General features: G+C 31.1%; 2 protein-coding genes across 2 annotated transcripts in view; one reads left to right on the top strand and one right to left on the bottom strand.

Annotated features, from left to right (window-relative positions):
- Positions 1–4,182, top strand: part of mRpL20 (mitochondrial ribosomal protein L20) — a 44,080-nt gene extending 39,898 nt beyond the window's left edge. Inside the window, exon 6 of the mRNA XM_035365077.2 lies at positions 4,028–4,182. The gene's annotated coding sequence lies outside the window, so the exon portion shown is untranslated. The remainder of the gene's footprint in view (positions 1–4,027) is intronic.
- Positions 4,183–5,828: 1,646 nt separating this feature from the next.
- Positions 5,829–22,516, bottom strand: part of LOC118193918 (endothelin-converting enzyme 2-like) — a 44,863-nt gene continuing 28,175 nt past the window's right edge. The window contains exons 14-18 of the mRNA XM_085814911.1: positions 22,263–22,387; positions 12,396–12,461; positions 11,585–11,680; positions 6,271–6,347; positions 5,829–6,165 (exon numbers count right to left, since the gene is read on the bottom strand). Coding sequence (XP_085671037.1) covers positions 6,066–6,165; positions 6,271–6,347; positions 11,585–11,680; positions 12,396–12,461; positions 22,263–22,387 — 464 coding nt within the window. The 3' untranslated portion in view covers positions 5,829–6,065. The remainder of the gene's footprint in view (positions 6,166–6,270; positions 6,348–11,584; positions 11,681–12,395; positions 12,462–22,262; positions 22,388–22,516) is intronic.

The following is a 22,516-nucleotide window of genomic DNA, read 5'->3' as shown; positions in this document are numbered from 1 at the left end:
CTTCTAGAACATTCGCGCCTATTACATAACCTCCTCATATAAATGCTGCGTCATAAGTTTTTCTACATTTTTCTAGAAGCTACTCTGTTACATAACCTTTCATATAAATGCTGCGTCATAAGTTCTAGACAGATGCCTTCTTACCTTCGTTCTGCTAACGCTTCCACTATGCTCCTCTTTCTTTGTTAGAATGTTATGACGTATTAAAGTTTAAAGTCAGTCATATCTAATAGTTCAATTACTGGATAAGTTATTTGATTAACCTCATCTGGAAAAAGTCATCTGTTCTAAATTAAAATAAAGATATGCTTGCTGTTAAAAGTGATAAGTCCTGAGTCGTCATTTTTCTCCGTGCTTCAATCATCCCAGCTTCGTCAACCATCTGCCAGAACGTGCAATGGAATAGCCTCACCATTCGCCCACGATGTGTTGGAATAACTGAAAACATTACATATATATATATTTTTTTTTAGATTTAAAATAATGATCATAGATTAATATAAATTCTGTAACTATCTGCTAATATCATAGTGATATAAAGAGCATTACATTATGAAACAGATCTAAATATTGTGACTATTTTAAACTATCTTCCTGGAATTATTTGAATACTTAAATATGTGGCCTTCATACACTACCTGAGAGAAAAAAAAGAAAAGAACTAATAATATATTTTAAAACATTTCAATTTTTATTACCTCCATACATACATGCATACACCTCACATTAGAAAATGGCAATTTGCAAATTTCATTATTACTATAAAATTAAGTAAAATAAAATTTGATTTATTGTACAAATACTATATTTACATGTGCATTCTCCCCACTTTTTTATAAATTTTATAAACTAAAAGTGGCAATGGAAAAATTATGCAAATTGTACAGTTTTTGATGGAAGAAAGAATATATATAATTAAAAAGTAATATGTACTGATATCATTGCTAGCTACTATATCCAATATTTTTACATTATTATGTATTAGTATTTTACACTTTGTGATGTTACATAATTTATATTTTTATGATAAATCTCTAAATATTTTTTGGTTTGGGGTTCGCAGAAATCTCTTCTTTTTGAAATTATCCTTACTAATATATTTGTGGGGGGTTACATTAAGGACAACAATCACAGTTGGACAATAATCACAGCTGTGGCTGTTTTGACATGTCAGCCAGCTCAAGAAATTACATTATAACAACAAATGTGGTAGAGGTACCATGTATGTTGCCAATGAATCTGTTATAGTCAAAGAACTGAAAAAAGATGCCAGTAGGAAGTTGAGAACATGTTATGTAGAATTGTGCCAGTATATCCCTTGGTGGCAGAGAAATGGTAAACATCCACTGGATAACCTTCAATTCTTTTCAGCATGTTTAGTTGAAATAAATCCACTTTTTATCACAAGTGATGATCCATTCCAGAATTTTATCCTTGTTTTGATATTTGAGTAGATAAGTGCAGGCCTGAACGCACGTCTGTTCTCATCTGCTTGAGCCAGCACAGGCGGCACCCGGCGATTGAACTTGTATGTCAAGTTCATGCAATGCATAGTGCAACTAATGGACATGGCACTAATGTCAAACTCCTGAACAACCTCTCAGGTGTTGCATACTAATCTTCTTCCACAAGTTCTCGCAGGCAGCCCTCATCAACATCAGGCTGGCCAGAGTGCTCTGTTTCTTTAATGTCATAGCCCTTGTTTTTGAACTTTTAGTATCAAATCTTCACAGTATCATATGATATAACATTAGTACCTAAAGCTGTACACATGATTTGGTGACATTATGTAGCTGACTCTTTGAAAAAGGACTAGAAGTAAATGGTTCTAATCTGGTGGCGTGGTAGTTCCATTTCAGACACCTTGCACTTAATGACATTTTTTTATGAATTTCGCCGCACAGTGTTCTAAAGTAAGTCTTTCTCTTACAAATGCCAAGAATTGTTTGACAACATATGATTAAACACCACCAAAACAGAGTGTTTGAGCGAATAATATTTGAGATGGTGGGAAACTTTCGTTAAAACCCAATATTTTCAAAAAAAGTAACTTGAATGCCTGATATTCAAAATTGCTCAGAGATCTTATAGCTTAATGTTGAAATCCTTGCAACTGTTTTCTACTTTGGGAGAAGATTCCAAGAAATATAGACTTCATCTTTTTCTTTATAAATACTTCTTAAAGACCAATAGATTTCCAAAGGTCTTTATGTTTTTATAGAACATGCTATTTTATTTTTGTCTATTTACTATCTAATGCATGAGTGTCTAAACTATGACCATTTGAGGGCTGCATTGCAAAGAAAAAAAATTTGCGGGCCTACACATACAGTATTTTTTTAACAAATTGAAAAAAAAAATTAGCTCTATGTTGTTTTATTAAAATCAAATCATTTCTTTTTAATTTGAATTAGATATGTATAGATACGTATTTATTATTAATTTGTAAGAAAAAATTAAAATTAATGAGATGAATGAATTTGCTTTTGTTGAACAAGCAGATCAATATCGGGTTCAATAGACAAGGTTGCAATTCTTAATGCATTTTCAAGATGTTTGTCAGTGATCTTTGTCCTATTTTTGTTTTTTGTATGCTTCATTCTTGAAAATAATTGTTCACAAATATAGGCACTGCCAAAAGCTGAAGACATTAACACATTAAAGGCGGGGGATCTTGACGAAAGTATGCTAGGTAACGCGGCGATTGCTTCACCTCGTTTTTCGTCCTAGAGCGGGCGATATTTTGTGTAATCATAAAGAAATTTAGATTTAAAAAAGTTTATTTAAACTCTTAAAACTACAAGAAATATTAAAAAAGAACTAAATACTAATTACAAAAAATGTTTTAAAGTAGATATTCATGAGAAGAATCTAGTATTTTTTATGAGTGTGATAATGCTGATAACACTCGCCACTGTGAAGAGGTGCATTGAAAAACTCTCATTTGAAGCAAGTCAACTTTCTTTTTTTATGTGCCGCACAAACTACGCAGTTTCGTTGGGCATATAGCTTTTTGTCTTTATTTTCTATCCGAATTAATTTGTGCCTTTCGATGTCTAGCGAAAGACGTCCAGGCGGATCAATTTTATATTGTGGAGTCCGTGGTGCCGAGTTCAATGTACCAGGGTGTGGCTCTTCAATGTCCATCAAATCGTGTGCATATATATCTTTATTTTCACGTGAAACCATATTGAAGGATTTCAAAATTTACTGTAAGTAGAATCTGAACAAACGAACAGCTTCAAACCACAAAACATACTAAATACAAATGTAAAAGTGGCACATGGACTGTGCAATGTGGTTTCACATTGCACAATCCATGCGCTAGCTACAGTCGAGATAAATCGTATTACTACGACTCCCACCTTTAAGCTACAGTCGAGATAAATCGTAGTACTACGACTCCCGCCCTTAATGTGTTAATAAAGCATGATTGTGAAAATTAGGATATTTATCATGGGGTAGGTAGGTAATCTATAAAACTCCAGTAAAGAAACATTTTCAAATTTTTCTTTCAGTTGAATGTAACTTTGCAGTTAATACATCATGACATACTAAGATGTTTTTATTTAAATTTTTATTTTAAAATAAATGCCAACGAATCGATTATATATGAATCAAATTCAAACATTTATTTTTTAAACAAAAATGTACAAATTTAAATACTTTCATAATTTGCATTTGGGCTGCATTTTAAAGACACCACACTTTAGACACCAATGATCTAATACATTAGACTGGGAAAGGACTAATTTCTTATCATGTACCCAATGTACGGCATCTTGTCACCTGAAGTTCCATCTCCCTTTTTTTATCTCCATAAGAGAAGAATTTAAAGGCCTTATCTAGAAATTTAAGTTTTAATGAATGGCCTTTTGAAATACATCAGTAAAGAATATCAATTTGAGAAATTTCAGAAATTGCTCATTCTAAAGTTCTAATTGATAGCAAAAATATAAAAATGCCTACTGGAGAAATGTGTAAGTGTTGGTTATCCAAATTTCTAAACTGAATAAATTTATTGCAGGTAAAGAGAAATGAAGCTGATGTTTTGATGATAGAAATCCAGGAATTGGAAACTGCTCAGATGAGAAACAAATGCATGGGTAGAATTTGTAATTTTCATGTCCAACTAAAAGCATTTTATAATTAATGTAAATAAATCATTGTTATGACAAATGATCATTTTATCTTTACTATTATGTAAATATTATTCATATTTATTTATTGAATTTTTTTTACTTTAAACACAGTATAAAATTTTTAAAATTAACATTTCATAGTTACTCCCCTCAGTTGTATTGAATCATTTAATTTAGGAAATGCACGGCAACTAATTTTTAAGATGGGTGCCTAAGGGATTTCAAGAATCCTTCCTTACCACTTACCTCTTCAAAGGACTCAGTTTCTTAGATTTTAGTACCGTGAACATACAACAGCCATAAATGTATGCCTTCAAATCTAAATCTAATGGCATGTCTCGAACAGTTGCCCCTTACAGGAGCAAAATGCTACATTTCAGGCATAAACATCTCTTTTCCGTTTGTGAATTTAAATATTGCACTTCACAAATTTGAATATAATAAACTCTACTATATGATAAAAGTATGAATAAAATTATTTAAATTAAGTAAAATCATTTAATATATAATTTATAAAATTATGTTTAATCCATTCATAAATGACAATCTTTTGTATTTTATTACTTGGTTATTTCCTAAAATTACTAAATATCATCACTTTGTATCTTATTTAATGCATAAATTTTATTTCAGTTTTAAAAGTTTTTAAAACTCCCACTGCATCTATTTTAATACTTTTCTTATTTTATACAAGGCTGATTGAAGAAAAGCTCTGAAAGAGGTTATTTTTTAGCTTAAAAAAATTGCAAGCCATAAGAATATATCTATAGTTGGAAAAAATTAATTAATGTTTAATTTCATAATTTTTTATGAAAAATTATGAAAATAATGAAAAATTATGAAACCACTAATTATTGTATTTTTAATTCTTTACTATACACGAAAAGTTTATGAATTATTGAAAAGCATCTACTGATGAATTATATTCCCATATCATAAAATTATTCCCACTGTGGTTAGTCACATTGTCTTAGTATATGTTATTAAAATCATCTGCACTTATGTGATATTTACCTTAGTGCCAAAAAAGTTTTTTAAATAATTCTTAGTTGCATAATGTGAGATGAATGAATGTTTGTAAATGTGAGATTTATCACTCCTTTACCTCATGCATGGCAAATTATCTAAAAAATTCCCAAATAAGAATACTTGCTATAAATTTTTCTCCTCTTAATATTCAAAATATCGAGTATTGAAAATAAACTTAACAAGGTCATGGACATGCAAGACTATTATTTTAAAAACTAACCAGTTGGTATGATTTGGATGTGTACTATAATTTCTCCTTTTCATATTCCTCACCAGAACACAAATTAGTTGTTACTTAAGCTGAGGTTTTAGGATTTTAGACAGTTTCTGACATTTGTGCGGTATGGATTAGTTCCAGCCAGCTCTGTTGTTGTAATTATTTGTCTTTGCAGTCTCTCTGTGCCAGTAAATTTATTAAGCCAGCTTCTAACTTAATAATAGTGTAATCTTTGACCACTTCAACATTTATCGCATCACCATGAGCTGTAGTCATTGCTTAGTGCTAAGCTGTGCTTTTATGTTTAGCATTCTGTTCAAATAAAAAGGTTGTTTTTAGAACCTTTGTTTCAGACATAGCAATAACTTGCTTCATGTCTGTTAGGATTTTAGGATTAAAGTAAGATTACCAGATCAAGTAAGACACTATACAAACAGAAATTTAGGTATACTTAGAAACTTTTTTATTCGTGATGCATACAATTATGTATAAGCAGATAATAAGGACATAAAATGCTAAAATACATAATTTTAAAATGGCAATGATTGAAAATGCAATATCTATATAAAAATAATTTAACTGGAGGGCTTCATAAAAATATGTTGATTATAAATCAAAGACACGAAAAGAAAGACGATAAAAAAACACTTCACAAAACAAATGTTCATATAAAACTTTCACCATATGTTACAACTCTGACGGGAATTCATCACAGATGCTTTAGAACATGAAAATGCTCTAGAAAATTCTGGAAGCTGCTGCAAAGTGCTTAGTACCCTAAAAGACAGAATGATTCATTACAATACAATTTTCATTAACTCTCTAAAATCAATTGATAAAGAAGTCTAAAGCCAATATAAAGGAGAATGTCTTTAAAATTACCTCAGTTCTTCTGGTAGACGTGTGCTACATTCTTTTGTGGACTTCAGTTTCTCTGCTTTTATGATTTGGCACAAAGACTAGAATGAAAATGCTTTATGTATAAAATCATATATGAATACAATCTTAAACTAACATATAAAACTTTTTCCATAATTTTAATGACTTGATTAAATACATAATGTCATGTTTTTAGAAAAAGCTTATTTTTATGAACTGTACTGTGTTGAAAGGCAATCATTACACTTCATACATAATGCTGTAGCTGCAATTTTTTAAAACTTATTTCACTTTGTAAAAATTAATCAGCACTCAGCTTTTGCTTTAAATTATGGTACTTATTTTTGTGCTTAATGGTTGCAGTTATTTAAACTCATATAATTTTGTCTCTTATTTAAATTGTCCTTATTGAGAAATTTCTGATAACAAATGAGAAGTATAAACAAATTCAGCAACATAAAGGTTAACATGTAGAAAGATGAACACAGATGGAAAAAATGTCCTTGATAAAGCAAAGTTTAACCTTTTTGAAACAAAAACTGCAAATACACATGTACCACTGGGCCAGCTGTTTCTTTCGCTAGTGTCTCTTCAGAGCCGGAAAGTTTTCTGCTACTAAATCCTAAATCCACAAAATTATGGAAATATCTGGTTGTAATGAAAGCTTTTTGTTAAAAAACATTCGTAATACAGTCAGGAAAAAAAAAATAAAAGCAGTACATTTAGTGTGGGTCGTAATCACCACCCAAATCTATGATTTTCTGCCAATGTTTTGGTATTTTTTTAAAAGAAACTTGGTGGCTGAGGTGTCCAAAAACAGATCAACCTCATTTTAGACGTCCTCTGCAAAATGGAAGTAGCACCAGCAAGATGTAGCTGCAGGTGTGAAAAAAAGGGAAGAGTCCAAAGGAGAGATGTCGGGGCTATATCGTTGGTGTGGCAAAAGATCCCATTTGAGTCTCTACAAAGTCTATCCGGTGAGTGCAGACACATATGGTCTTCCATTATCTTGATGGAACATTACCTTTTTGTGCCATAACTCACTTCCAACTTTTTTCCTTGATAACAAATACACTGACTAGCATCTTGCTGTATACTTAAGGGTTTTACCTTTTTCCAGATACTCTTTGTGGATAATACCATGATAATCACACCAGATACAAAGCATAATCATTTTGTTTGTCAAATTGTGGTTTGTGATGCTGCCAATGGGCTCACTGGGCGCAAACCAACCCTCTTTTCAGCCTGTGTTGTTGAAGTAAATCCATTTTTCACCACAAATGACGATCTGGTCCAGAATTTTGTTCTTGCATTGATATTCGAGCAGCTTAGTGCAGGCCAAAACACATCTGTTCTTATCTGCCTGAGTCGGCTGATGCGGCAGCCAGTGATTGAACTTGTACATAAGTTTATGCAATGCAGTGTCACTAATGGACATGGCACTAACATTTAACTCACAGGCAGGCTTCATCAACATCAGTAGGCTAGCCAGAATGCTCTGCAACTTGAATGGCATAATCCTTGTTTTTGAGCTTTTGGTGTCAAACCTTCACAGTGTCATATGAAACAACATTAGTACTTTAAGCTGTACACGGTATGATGACATTCTGTAGCTAACATTTTGCAACAGAATTGGAAGTAAATGATGTTTCTAATCTAGCGGGATAATTCCATTTCACACACCTTGTACTTAATGGTAGCAATATTTTTTTACAAATTTCAAACACAGTATTCTAAAGCATGTCTCTTTTTTTCAAATGTGAAAAATTATTTGACCAAAATATGATTAAACATGGCGATGTGAACTGTTTGCACAAGCAATATTTGCAGTTGTGGGAAACTTTCACTAAAATCCAATATATATGTGTTGTTTAATGATGTTCTGTAAGGTGTATATTCTTTATATATATTTATTTACATACATTATATACTTAAGTTTTTTGTTTTGTTTAAATATTATTTTGCACATTAATTTTTTCCATTATTTACTTATCTCTTAAGTGATTTTTGATGTTATACATTTGACAATTAAACATTTCACTAAAATTCATTTTTAGTCTGAGAAACTTTAAAGGAGGGATCTACACACAGTCCTGTGTGAAGATACTTGCATTCATAACAGCTTATTGGCGTCATTGGAGGATTTTTGCAGGAGTGTGAATAAAGGAAGCATCACTGTCACACTATAGAACTTTCATTTGAACAAAGCACCTCCCATCTATCTTTGAAAGCAGTTTAGATTCTTTTTCTGCAAAACCAACATCTTACCAACTTTTATTTTGGGCAGTGGAAAATTTTCAGTCATTCATTTTTTCCTCCTCATTACAGTACCACAACTATTTGTTGCAAGTCTAAAGAGTTCATCTGCCAATGATGGATACATGAAGAAAAAATCAATATATAAATGGTACCTTTGACTAGAAAGTCCTTTAGGTAGAGATTTAACTACTCTTTTCCCATATAATCCTGAAGTTTCTTTAAACAATGTTTCTTTACCAGTATAAACAAACAAGTTACAGATGTAACCTAATTTAGATTTACATAAAAGTTTTTGATGCTTAGACATTGTAATACTCAAAACAAAAACATTTCACATACTCAAGGTATAATTCTCGATTAGAAACTAGAAATTGAGTGTTTTGGTGGTTTACATTGCAAACCACCAAAACACTCAATACTCTAGCTCAATACGCAAAACCTCTTGCACATTTAAAAAAGCACCCGGTGTTCTAGGGAGAAGAACTCCCATAACATTCATCAATAACCCATAGCAATCATGTGCACATTTAAAGAACTGTCAAGAAACCTGCAAGTCGAAAACATGCCTTTTGCTTTGTGTTTATATAATCAAAATCTAAGCACATGTACTATCTTTGTCCATTTTGAGTAGAAGGTCAGATCTGCACATATCTCAAGTCCTATGAACATATTTTAACACCACCTTGTGCAAAAAATATTAGCTTCTAAAACATTCCAAAAAAAATCTTGACATGAATGCATGAAAGGCAGGGGTGAATGAGAAAATGCTATGTGACACCAACGTGCCAGCTGGGGATTAGTTTTATGTCGGCATATCTGCGTGATGGTGAGTGTTAAAGGGTTAAGGCATACTGTATACATATGTGTATAGCACATACTTTCCCAACAATTAGGGACACAGCTTAGATAATGAACAATAAAAATACATCTACATTTATTACTAAGATACTTAAATATAAAATACACATGCCCCTTTTTTATTTGCACCACAAACAGGTATTATTAATGGGCAAACTCATAAAAGGAATTGTAATATAGTAATTTCTATTAAGCCGCTACAAATGAAACGGCCAATTTTAATGATGACTAAAAAAGAAGAAAATAAAAAGAATAAGAAAACCTGTTTAATTAATCTGCTGTAGCATCAATGCGTTATAACCAACATTTAGCACAGTCACTTAGACCATGTTTCTAAATATCAGTGTCTTTAGAAGTGATACAGCCTTCTATTGCCCAATAAACTGATGTGTCATAGTCAAAGTATTTCTTGCACAAAAACAGCTTAAAATTGTAATCTGTTTGAGAAAATGTTAAGACAATATGAAGGCTCAATTATACTTGTATATCTCAAATTCTTGATCTGTTGTATGGTTGATACTGCCATATATGATCTTGAAGCAATAAAACTTCATGTCTGTTCACAAATGCTGAATGCTTAAAAGCACAGTTTGTCTTGCGTTTATTAGCATTAAAGAGTTAAGGTATTGCCACATATCTGTACAATAAATATCAAAGTGTTTTTTCAACTCATGGTTTGGTTATTTTATTATGGTAAAGCCTCGAGGGCTATCTGCCTAAGAGGAGGGATGCCTTCATGGAGGACTTTCTAAAGGAAACTGGCTCGTATACACATTATACATAGGGAAAATGCCCATGCAGCCTACCCGTTCATGGGATTCGAACCTCAGACTGAACTACCAGTGTTCAGCAATTTTACATTCAGTTGCTGGTGTGCTTTCAACTCGTGGAGGGAATGGGTAATTAATCACACTTGTGAAAGGCTACAAAATAATAAACATCATGATCTTTCCACTTTCAAACACTAAAAAATGTATTATCCTTTCTCATCTGTGGGCACAGTTTGTTCCAGAAACCTTTCTTCTATTCTTAATAGAGGGGAGCACATTTCAAACTTTTCTAAATTTACACTTTCCAACATCACTGGCTCGCTGCTTTAAAGCAGATAATGCTATTACAAAAGCAGTAAAAGTGCAAAAGATATTGCATTGTTTGGTATTAGAGAGTTGAAGGAAAGAATGGCATTTCAAATTAGAAAGACTACAAAAAAAGAAACAGCCACAATGCTGAAAACGAATGACATCTAAAAATCTATAAAAGACTCATTATTATTTATTATGAAAACTGCAGTCAAATAGAGCCTAAGCAGTTTTGTAAAAGAACAAATATTGCAAGATAATGCAAAATCTACATAGACTATGCAGAGAATTAGTAACACCACAGCTTATTTAATAAAATCTGACAGCACTCTAAAGATCATAAAGGAAGTATTTGGCTACATGAAAATTTGTTCTCAGCATCTTCTAAAATATGTAATCCTGGAACTTTTTTTGGGGGGGGGGTAGATTGGCAGCATCTCACTCAGTGCAATACAGAGAAGTCATGAGACCATTTTCAGCCCAAAACAAAGAAGCATCATGTGGTGATACTAAAGTGCACAACCTCATCCAAAGAAAATCAAATCAAACTTTAGCAATGTTTGCTTCTATATACATTCTTTCCTGGTGAAAAATCCATACTGTTTATTTAAGAGTTCACCATCAATACTAGTGGCTACTGTGAAATCTTAAAATATTTACAGCTAGCAGTCGAACACAAAATATTGAGACACTGGATAAAGAAATTATCCCATTGCACTGCATGATATTCCATACAGCTAAACTGACAAATGGTATCTGCTGTTCCACTCCCCAATATTGTGATTTACCTTTTTGAACTTCTTTACATTTACCTCATGAGAAACATTTCAAACCACATCATCCCAAGACAAAAGTTTCAAAACACACCTTGTAAGAAAACAATCCAAAAGCTGGCTGTTGACCGAAATTTGTATCTTAATAATTCTGACAACTGCTGTGTAGTTCGCTACTTCTTCATTTGAATGTACCTTGCACAGCATAAATATATTCAAATGAAAAAGAATAATAAGATTTTCATAATGTAAAAGAATTCATAAGTATTTTTAAATCAGTATTTAATAATACAAAAGAAATGTGATTAAATCACTAAGCACTATTTATTTTTAAAATGAATAATATACCTGGGCATATGATATGAAGAATAACTGATCATTGCTAATGTCTGTCCCAGGCAATACATCTTCTTCTTTTTCTTCTTTTATATGTTTCTTATATGCCTACAGAAATTAAAAATTTTGATAAAAATTACTGATTGTGAATTATAAATCTGTGAAGAATTCAACAAAAATTAAACTATTTGGCCTTAGTTTTACTGAAGAGTATTAAGATAATAAAAAGACTAAAATGAACAAAATAATGAGACATATAAGAAATGCATAAAAATATATGCGATTGATATATGTCATTCCTATTGTTCTGTAAAATTTTAAGAAATAATAAAAATAGCATATATAAATATGACCACATTCAGTTTATTTCTCTTCAACAGATTTGATTTAAGTCCATCACTGCTAGCTGCTCCATAATTTTATTTTAAGCTTCATGTGACCAAGAATGGTATATTAGCTAAAAAAATATTTTTAGTTTAAATTTAGTGCCTTTAACAAAAATCATGTGACTTTAAAAAGAAAATTATATTTTCTGTTTCTATCTCTTTTTTCCTTCCAAATTCTTTTAAGTTTTATATTTTAAGATGTTTGAGTAATTATCAATTGCTTCTTTACAAATATACAAATTGTGCTTCTGCAAAAATGAACACAGTCATTTTAAGTATCATGTTTGATTTAATTAAAGTGCAGCTTCAAAGAGATGATTATTTCAAAATAAGGAACCTTTTTAAACTATCTAGCATATTTATGATCCTGATACTTTCACAACAAATAACACATGTATAACTATTTTGCATTTCGTTATATACTGAAATATACATACCTCGTATGCTATTTTCACTCCACCAATATCTGCTATGACAGATCCAACAGTTAATTCTGGCTCAGTCTGTTAAAAGTAAAATATATATTTCCATGTAATTTGTCATGGTGTATTTCAACACAAACTATTCAAACAATATTATTTCTTTATCCTGATTTTTTTAACACTATCTTAGATATGTTAGTTTTTTTTTTAATTTAGGACCTTGAAAATAATATTTCACTTTCCAAACAAAATTTAGGTAAAGATTATATAATATTTCTTAAGACAGAATGTACCAAACATTACCATTTCAGATTTAAAAAGATGGCCAAAAGGGTTTGTGAAGGTTTTTTTACATTCTCCCTGAGCTCACACTCTACCCATCTGCTTTTGCACAAACTCCTACTAACACTTTTTTTCTTTTTTGGTCTTTGTAGCTTTATTTCTTTTCAGTTTATCATATCAGTGTTATATTTCTTAGCAAGATGGCTTATAAGACTTTTTTTTTTCTCTTTTTAACTTTTTACTTACTAAATATCATGTTCTTCAAACTTACGCCACATAAAATTCAGATTAACAGCAAAATCACAAAATATTTAAAAATAGCATATCTTTAGAATTCCCAGTACAGTGTTACAGGTTAATATGCATATTTTAATACTCGCTGTTTATTTCTTTATAAACTAGCCACTAAACAGCCAGCCACCAAAAACAGTTATCATAAGAAAGAAAATGTACATAATGATTTCAACGAGTCCAGCTAGTATCATTCCATAAAAATATTGAATATTTTTAATTGGATATCTGATGAGTTTCATATATCTGCATTTACATCAATTGCATTCAAAAGTAGAAAAAATATTAAAAAATTGAGTTAAGAGTTCATTACTCAATAATCTTCCAGATTAAATTTGAAAGTAACTTAGGCTTTACTAAATGGCAACATGCTGGTGCATAGAAGATAAAAGTATTTTATTTCCAGCTGCGGCAACACACTGCTTTCATAAAACTGAGTTTGCTAATTAAAACTGAAAGATAAATATCTTACATTTTTCCAAATGGCAACAGTCTCGCACACTGGAGATAAAAATGTTTTATTTTGAACTGTGTTGCCACTGCTCACTTTTAAACTGTTGAGTTTGTTAGTGAAAAATTCATTAACGTTTTACAAAGTATGAAATAAAAAATGGTAAATTCAAAATTCAAGCTTCCAGGTGCACATGTTCACGTGGAGCAGTGCATCATTCAAAATTTGATGGCTCTAGATATTGTTATTATTTCACAATGTGAGAAACATGCATATATGCAGATTCTTCATTATTTTATTTTTTAATTATTTTTTTAATTTGTAAGTAATAAATTTTAATAAGTATATTTAACTCTTCATTGTATTTACCAATTTAACAACATTTCTCTTCTTTTGGGAGGAAGGAGATATTAAAATTTTTTTAAGATGTTATTTTTATAAATGTATATTAAAAAATTGGGGTAATTTGATAATTATTATATTATAAATTCAACATTTTTCAAAGTTCCAGGATTTTAGATTTGCAGTTCAATAAACACAGCTCCAAATATCCAAACATCTGAGAAACGTATAATGTATGCCCACTTATTTGAAAAATTCAGATATACCAAATATGTATTTTATCACAATATGCAAAGTATATGCATTTACAGTAATGCAAAGATAGGAACTGGAAAATCATCTTTTCAGTATGTTGATGATATTAACCCCTTCCGGATGTGCATCCCATATAAGCATTCGTTAAAAACGTATCCCACAGCCAAGCATTCCATCCATGTATCACTGGAGAATGAGTACAAGAGACAGTTGATTCATATATGCATTTTTAAGCTGAAACATTTTTTTAAAGACCACTAGATGGTGTCCTGTGTCCATAACTTTTGAAATGAATATAGTTTTGGGATTCTAACCTTCAGTTTGATCACATTCTGCATAACGTTGGTGTCAGCTGTTGCAGGGGGGGGAGGAAAAGCATAATGTAAATATTATTAATTAAAAAGCTCCTCTTTAATTTGCATGTGATATAAACATTTGCCTATCAAATAATTTTTTATTCCCCCCCCTGTATGTGTCTTTTAGGCTTTGGGGGGGGGAGGGGTTCTGCTTTGCATTGCTTTTATATTTTGTGTATTTCCCTTTTTACTTTTGAAAAGTCTTGACTGCAGTGTTATTTTTCAGAAGAAGGATATACTCACATAGTAAACAAGCCAATTAGTGACATGGATGAAAGTGATGATTCATTTTCTAAAGAGTTAGAGAGTGATGTTTCTAGTGATATGGTCTGCTCTAAAACAATCCCAGAAAGTAGTTGGTTATTTTCTGCAATTTCTTTAGAGCACGCTATATAGCTTTCTCTGATTTTTCTCCTGAGGGTAAAGTATCATTTCTTTCTTGAACATAAAGCATAATATATTTTTACTTCAGAAATATGCCATTAAAAAGCATTGGTCACTTTCTGCAATTTTTTTTTTTTTTTTTTTTTTTTTTTTTTTTGAAATTTTATACGTTGTGAAAAATTATAACTTCTCATTTCCTTAGTCTAATTCCAGAAAAAAAGCACTTGTTATAGCTAACAGCTTCAATTTAGAAATTAAACCATGAAATACGAATATTGTTGAATTAAAATGAAGCTTAGAGAAAGAACATTTAACTTTTAAATTTTTATTTGAAAATGAAACAGTATACATACATTTGATGGCCAATGGGAACAGATCCTATTTTCAGCATATTTGTAATTTTTTAATTGTAATTAAAAAGAAAAAAACCTACAGTAGAGGGAGAGGGTGTTTTTCTCTCCCCCCCCCCCCAATTACATTCTACAAACAATAGAGGTGTGGCAAAAGATTGTCATGTCACAGCCCACATTATGTACACTAAAAAGAACTTTATGGTCTGTGATAAAGTATTTCCCCATCCTTAGAGAAAAGCATGCCAAGAAGTATCAGTTCAGAGATCGTTTAGAAACTAAATCTCATTTTCAAAAATTCAAATTTTACTACTTCTTCAAATGATAATTTGAAATCAGTGCTTTCAAATTGTTTTTCTAACAAAAAGTTAAGTTTTAGAAATACAATCAAAAGTCGTTAATTTGGACACCTATAATCTGGAATGATCTATAATCCAGACCTCAAAGCTACAAACTTTCTGTGCATGCGTTGTGTTCACGCATGCGCACAGGTGTTTACGAGTGCACATAAGACCTTTACGGCTGCGAATATGTTTGTGCGCATGCGTGTGTAATGTGTAACGGAGGTAAGCTAAAATTATCTAATTCAGTTAATGTTGCAGATTGCGTTTATCCTTAATCTTCAAATTGGATCCGGCTTATTATTTTTTGCAGACTGTTAGAGCAATTTCATAAAAGTAAGCTTGAACTTTCGATTATGTCAAATAGAATTTCCAAGATATATTTACTAATATGTATCTACAAAGCGAAAGTATGTTTTGAAATCCGAAATCTGTTTATCAATTTCACACCGCAGATTGGAAGTTGATCTGTCAGCACTATCCTTATCTTCAGGGCAGATGTTTTAATTTTATTTCGCTTATAATTCCTTCCGTCTTTGATATGATTTAAATCAAGTTCCTCATCATTATAATTCGCTTCCAATAGTGAAGAAAGTGACCCAGAGATTATTGAAAACGAAAACATTTCGATTGACAGATTAGTCGGTATTCTCAACACAGCAATTATAGGACTTGAACAGCGGAACTTTGTAACTAAACAAGAAATTATGTCTGTTTAACCCCTTAACGCATTTGCCCGTGTCTCACACGGGCGAAAGTTTCCGGCAAATTTGCATATGCCCGTGTCTCACACGGGCGCCCTTGTATCTCGCGTTATTTTATTTCTAATGCTTGTCTGAGATCCATTCCAGTAAAAACAAATAGGCTAGATTATAATTAAACTTATTTGACATAGATGGCACCACTATTCAGCATTTTTCTTGTGTAAACCACGTGGCGCATTTTGATGATTAGCTATAAGTTTGCTAGGATTTCTTTGCTATAAAGTAGTCGTTTGGTGTGGAAAAAGTAATATATCCATTTTTATTATGTAAATATAATAAAAGTAAGCAGTTAACTGCAAATTATATTACTAAGTGTTTTTGTAATTTAAAAAAAGTTATCTGATAATGAGCGACTCTGACGATGACAATTTTGAATATGCCAATTTATCAGACAGTTTCAGCGATGAGAGTGATGATTTCTTGAGTGATGGAAGTGAATCGGAAGATAATGACAACGAGATTTTGGATATAGCAAGGAATTGGTATCAAATTAGTATAAATCAACCAAACGTTGCACCACCGAGATTTCGATTTGAAGCTAACCCTGGCTGTTGTTTTACTCTGACAGATTACGATGATGCTTTGTCATACTTTGAATTATTTTTTGATAACTCTCTCATGGACATAATTCTAACTGAAACAAACAGATATGCATTTCAACATCCAGGATCATCACAGAACCTTTGGTCACCGATTACTATGGAAGAATTATACATATTTTTAGCCATAACTATACTACAAGGTATAATTAGAAAGCCTGAAATAAGGATGTATTGGTCAAAAGTTGAAATTTTTCAATCACCTATTTTTTCCGAAGCTCCTTAGTTTTTGTTACTATTCTGAGATAAAAAGATATCTTCACTTCTCTAACAATGAAACTTACGATGCTGAGATTCACCCCCATCCCAAGCTCAATAAGATATGGCCTGTATTTGACCATATAAATAAAAAGTGTTCTTCTCTATGTACACCGGAAAGAGATATCACGGTAGACGAAAGTCTACTACTGTATAAAGGGCGAATGAAATGGAAGCAATATATACCACTGAAACGAGCTCGTTTCGGAATAAAGATGTACCTTCTTTGTGAATCAAAAACCAGTTACTTATATTCATCCATTATATATACCGGAAAAGGAACGAATCTGAGCGATGCATATCGAGAAATGCCGGTATCAACTCAAGTAGTGTTGTCACTGATTGAACCATTATTATATAAAGGGTACTGTTTGACGACTGACAACTTTTATACTTCTCCATAATTAGCGGATTTCCTGGTAAAACGTCAAACAGATACCTACGGGACTCTGAAAAGTACCAGAAAAGAAGTTCCATCTGAAATTAGAAATAAAAAATTGAAAAAGGGAGATGTTATAGCGTTTCAGAGAGGAAAAGTAATGGCGATGAAGTGGAAAGACAAAAAAGATGTCTGTTTGCTTTCAACAATCCATAACACACATCAGGAAAATACAAGTAAAACAGCCAATGATGGCACTCAAATAAAGAAACCGAAAGTTGTAATTGATTACAACGATACAATGGGAGGCGTTGATCGGCTTGATCAGCATCTCCACGATTACCCAACAACAAGAAAACAAGGAAAAAGGTACTATAAGAAAATATTTTTCCATCTTGTGGATATATCCGTATGGAATTCATTTGTACTATATCAAAAAAATGGAGGAAAATGGGACCATTTGAAATTCCGTAAAATGCTTGTGGAAAAATTAATTGAAAAATACCATTCAAAAGTGTTACCCAAAAGAACAGGTTGGCCTGGTTACCAACCTGGGCCTCTGAGACTAACTGAAAGGCACTTTCCCGAATTTGTACCACCTACAGAAAAGAAAGCGGCCCCTTGTAGAAATTGCGCCGTTTGTTGCAGTAAAAGAGATGAGAGGGGTAAAAAGATAAGGAAAGAAACAAGATACTATTGTAGGAACTGTAATGTTGGACTTTGCGCAGTACCATGCTTCATGGTATATCATACCAAACTGAATTTTTAGTCAATTTTATGTTTGCAAGTATGAAAATTTGATTTAATTTGATTTTAATAACTTGAAATTCAAAATAAACATGTAATCAAATCGTTTTCACTTTGTTTGTATAATATATATATTTTTTTTTAAATTAGCCTATACTTGTACCCCTGTATGTTGTCTTTTCTAATACAAAGGAGCATAACAAAAGACAACTTTAAGTGAAATTATTCCAAAATTAAAAATAAGATTTTTTAATTAAATTTTTAGTTAAAAATTACTTTTATTTGTCGATCATGTCTTAAAATGCACTAGAGAATATGATTATGCAAGAAAAAAATAGGTGATTTTTTTGACCGAAAATTAGAAATTAATGTGTGCCTTAAGGGGTTAATAGAATTAAAGAGAAAGTATTATCACATGTAACGAAGCAACTTACATTGAAAGAAATGTTTAATAAAGTAAACAAATAAATATTAAGCTTTTTCTTTTTGTAAATTTTGATACCCTTTAGATCATAATTGTTCTTTATTTCATAAATTACGGTTTCATGTTTTTAATTTTGTAATTTCTGCAAGCCATCTTACCAGATTTAAACTGATGATCTGTAATCCGGAATCGCCGAAGTCCCGACGAGTCCGGATTAACGACTTTTGACTGTATGTGTTTAGAAACTTTGCATACATAGCTGGGTAATGATGTAGTATGCAAGCTACTGATTTTAGTTAGCTTTTGATTTTTTAGATGCACCATTAAAATTGGTTGTTGTTTTAATAATTTCTTTTCTCTTCCATTTTATTACATATTTGAATATATTTATTTATTTATTCACAAATGCCTGGCTTTTGACACTTAAACGATTCAGCAGTTCTGAGTGATAAACTTATTTTATTCAGTGTCATAAAGTGAACACACTAGAGAATTCCTGATTAATATAAAAGAAATTAACATTGAGGCAACTGTGTCCATTCAACAGGTGGAATGACATGTTTAAATAGGAAAGATTCGATCATATACAAAAAATTATATAATATAATGTCCAAATAAAGAGGCTATTGAATTTTTTATTTTTATGAAACTATTATTGAATTATAAAGCTACTGAAATTTTGATTATCATACCACTAATGCTTCTATGTTATCCATTAATAAAAGTGTTGAGTATTTTTGGTCATGCTGTGCGACATATGTAATGTATATAGCTGAAGAAATTATAAAAATGGCCCTATTAACTTCTACTTTTTCTTCTGATTCATAAAATTGAAAGGACATTAAATTTAACAGCATTAAATATTTAATAGGTTTTTTATATTAAATAATGGAATAATTTTCATTTATATGTTCTTTATTATTAGTATTTTTTAATTTAGAAGTCAAAGAACAAAAATCAGCGTTATATTTACAAATTTTCACAGGATTAATTTTGATGGTTTTACCAAACCATCATCCTCAGCTGCCAAAGTGCAAATGAACGAGATAAGATGTAGTAAAAAGATAAGATAAGAATGGCTGGACAGGAGTTAAGCTACTGGCACCATCTATTGATGAAACAAAAAAACTAAAATATAGTTTCCTTAAAGGCTGAAAGTAAAGATGGATTGGAATTAGGGTCGTTAACTAGAACAGAAAGATTTTTTTTTAATGTGAAATGCCTTTAGAAAATCTAATTCACCAATGGAAGATGTTTTTTGAAACATTTTGGCTGCAGAAACATCGAAAACGTGATTTTCGGACTAAATGCTGGGCAATAATGCATGCAATCCTCCTTTTCCCATATTGTTTAACACAAAATTTTAAAGCTCTCTTAGATTTGACCAATGTAAATTAAACCACACTGGCAAGGAATTCTGTAAATACCCCAGGAATTCATATCTGAAATGAGGTTCTTAAGTACGGAACTCAGAATTTTACTGATATGAGAATAAAAGATCCAAAAGTTAAATTTTTATAAAATATGTGCAATTTTATACAAACTGATGGAAAAAAAGGAATGAAAACAGAATTCTTATAATTTAAAACAAGAGTGTGCCTTTTGGTGTGTTGAGATGAGAATTTTTTAACTGCTTGGTTAAGAATGTTGAGTAAAAAGCCCCTGTCAATAGCTATTGTTTTTAAATAATTCAGTTCTTGATCAAGAGCCAGTTTGAAGGAGCAAACATGAAGTGCATCTGTGTTTAGTCAGATACGTATTTTACAGAAATTTAACTTTTGGATTGTTTATTCTCCTATTAATAAAAATCCGAGTTCCATACTTAAGGACCCCATTATGAATATGAATTCCTGGGAATACAAGATTTCCTGCCAGTGTGGTTTAAATTACCTTGGTCAAACTAACAGAGCCTTAATATTTCACATTAAACAACATGAGGCATATGTTATGAAAAAGGAAACACAGAAGTCCTCTGTTGCCAAGCATTTGTTGGTTCCAAAATCCCCTTTTCCAATTTTCTGCAGCCAAAATCATTCAAAAACATCTTTCATTGGTGAATTAGATTTTTCAGAGGCCTTTCACATTCAAAAAAATCTTTCTGTTCTAGTTAATAGCCCTGATTCCAATCCATCTTTACCTTTAGCCTTTAAGGAAATTATGTTTTAGTTTTTTTGTTTCATCAATAGATGGTGCCAGTAGCTTAACTCCTGTCCAGCCATTCTTATGTTATCTTTTCAATGTATTTTATCTCATTCATTTGCAGTTTGGCAGCTGAGAATGATGGTTTGGTAAAACCATCGAAACTAGCCCTGTGAAATTTTGCAAGAAATAAATAATTGATTAGAAGTGACAGGTTGCATACTACATACATCAATACCCTCACTGCCATCAGCAATACTAGTACATGGTCCGCAAAAATTTTAATTTGACATTTTGGGCAGTTTAATGGTATAAAGATTTTTCATTTTGCTAATTCATGTATGAAATACTTTTTCCTTTCATTATTTCATCATTTCAAGGCTTTGTATAAAAATTTAAAGTTCACATATTTTCACCAAAAGATATTTCTTTTCATTGTTTTATCATTTTCATGGATCCATATGAAAATTTAAATTTTACATATTTCTAATAAAAGATGTATCAGCAGATATGCCATAATATGAAAATTATATCTTGTATGATTAATTTTTTTTAAATTGGAACTATTCAACTGTTATTCAAGCATGCAGTCACTTTCTTATATATCCTGTATATAAATAATGCTCCGTTACCTTTTTATATTATTAATGAAAAAATTATATAATGAATAACAATAAAAATTCAATAGCCTAGTTAATTTATTTGGCTTGGGAGCACAGTTATGAACATAAAGAAAACAGCATGCACCCTTTAAGGCAGTCTTCCTCAAACTTAAGTGGAGACCACTTTTAAACATTAGAATTTTCTTCAGACCACCTAGCCGTAGTCCCCTTTAAAAACAAATTTTTAGCATATGATAATACCAGTAGTTGTTTGGACAATGTTGTTTGTTTTATCTTATTAACTAAAAATTAAATCAATGTTGGTACTCACATAAAATGCCAGCCTTTGGAGAAAAGGCGTTATATGTTTGCCATGATAACTTCCAAACTTAGATTTTTAACTATGGTAATGTATATATATATATATATATATATATATATATAATTTAAAGTTAAGTTGTAAGAACAAACGAAAAAAGACCTATGTGGTCAAAATTTTGCGCATTGTGCTGAAAAATTAAGGAAATTAGAAGATAAATTTTAGTAAGCATGCTAAAAAGTTACCAAAAACTGTGGCTCCATGAAAACTTATAAACTCCGTAAATATATATACATATAGATAGATAGATAGATAGAACGGGCCACAAGGGCATACTTCAATGACTACAAACTGAGCAATGCTGCTTTAAGGTGCAGTTAGAATATGTTCTGAAGGAATATATAACCATTTGTGAAACAGCATTTTATAATTATGGTTTGAAAGATCAGTATTTACTATAAAGCAAATACATTTTGTAATTGGAAAAAAAATGCTCACCTGTATGTCATGTAATGTATAATTTGCTATTGTTTTCTTAAGTTCATTCAGTATTTACTATAAAAGCAAATACATTTTGTAATTGGAAAAAAAATGCTCACCTGTATGTCATGTAATGTATAATTTGCTATCGTTTTCTTAAGACAATCTTTTTTGTTCTTAAAAGCCACTGCTGAATTATTGCCAATCCAAGGCTTTAGAGTACCATACATATCATAGTTTATACCTAAAAATAATAAATTAGTTTTTTAAAACAGAAATAAACATTTATCATAAGCTTAGCATTTTTCAAAGCAATGATATATAAACCTATCTTACCATCTGACAATAAAATAAATTTGTTAGAACAACTTTC

The sequence above is a fragment of the Stegodyphus dumicola genome, chromosome 4, assembly GCF_044657685.1.
Source record: "Stegodyphus dumicola isolate Sdum_Otavi_A_Nest chromosome 4, ASM4465768v1".
In the NCBI taxonomy this organism is placed as follows: domain Eukaryota; kingdom Metazoa; phylum Arthropoda; class Arachnida; order Araneae; family Eresidae; genus Stegodyphus; species Stegodyphus dumicola.
The sequence above is the reverse complement of the archived record's forward strand: the minus strand, read 5'-3'. Positions and strand labels throughout refer to the sequence as shown.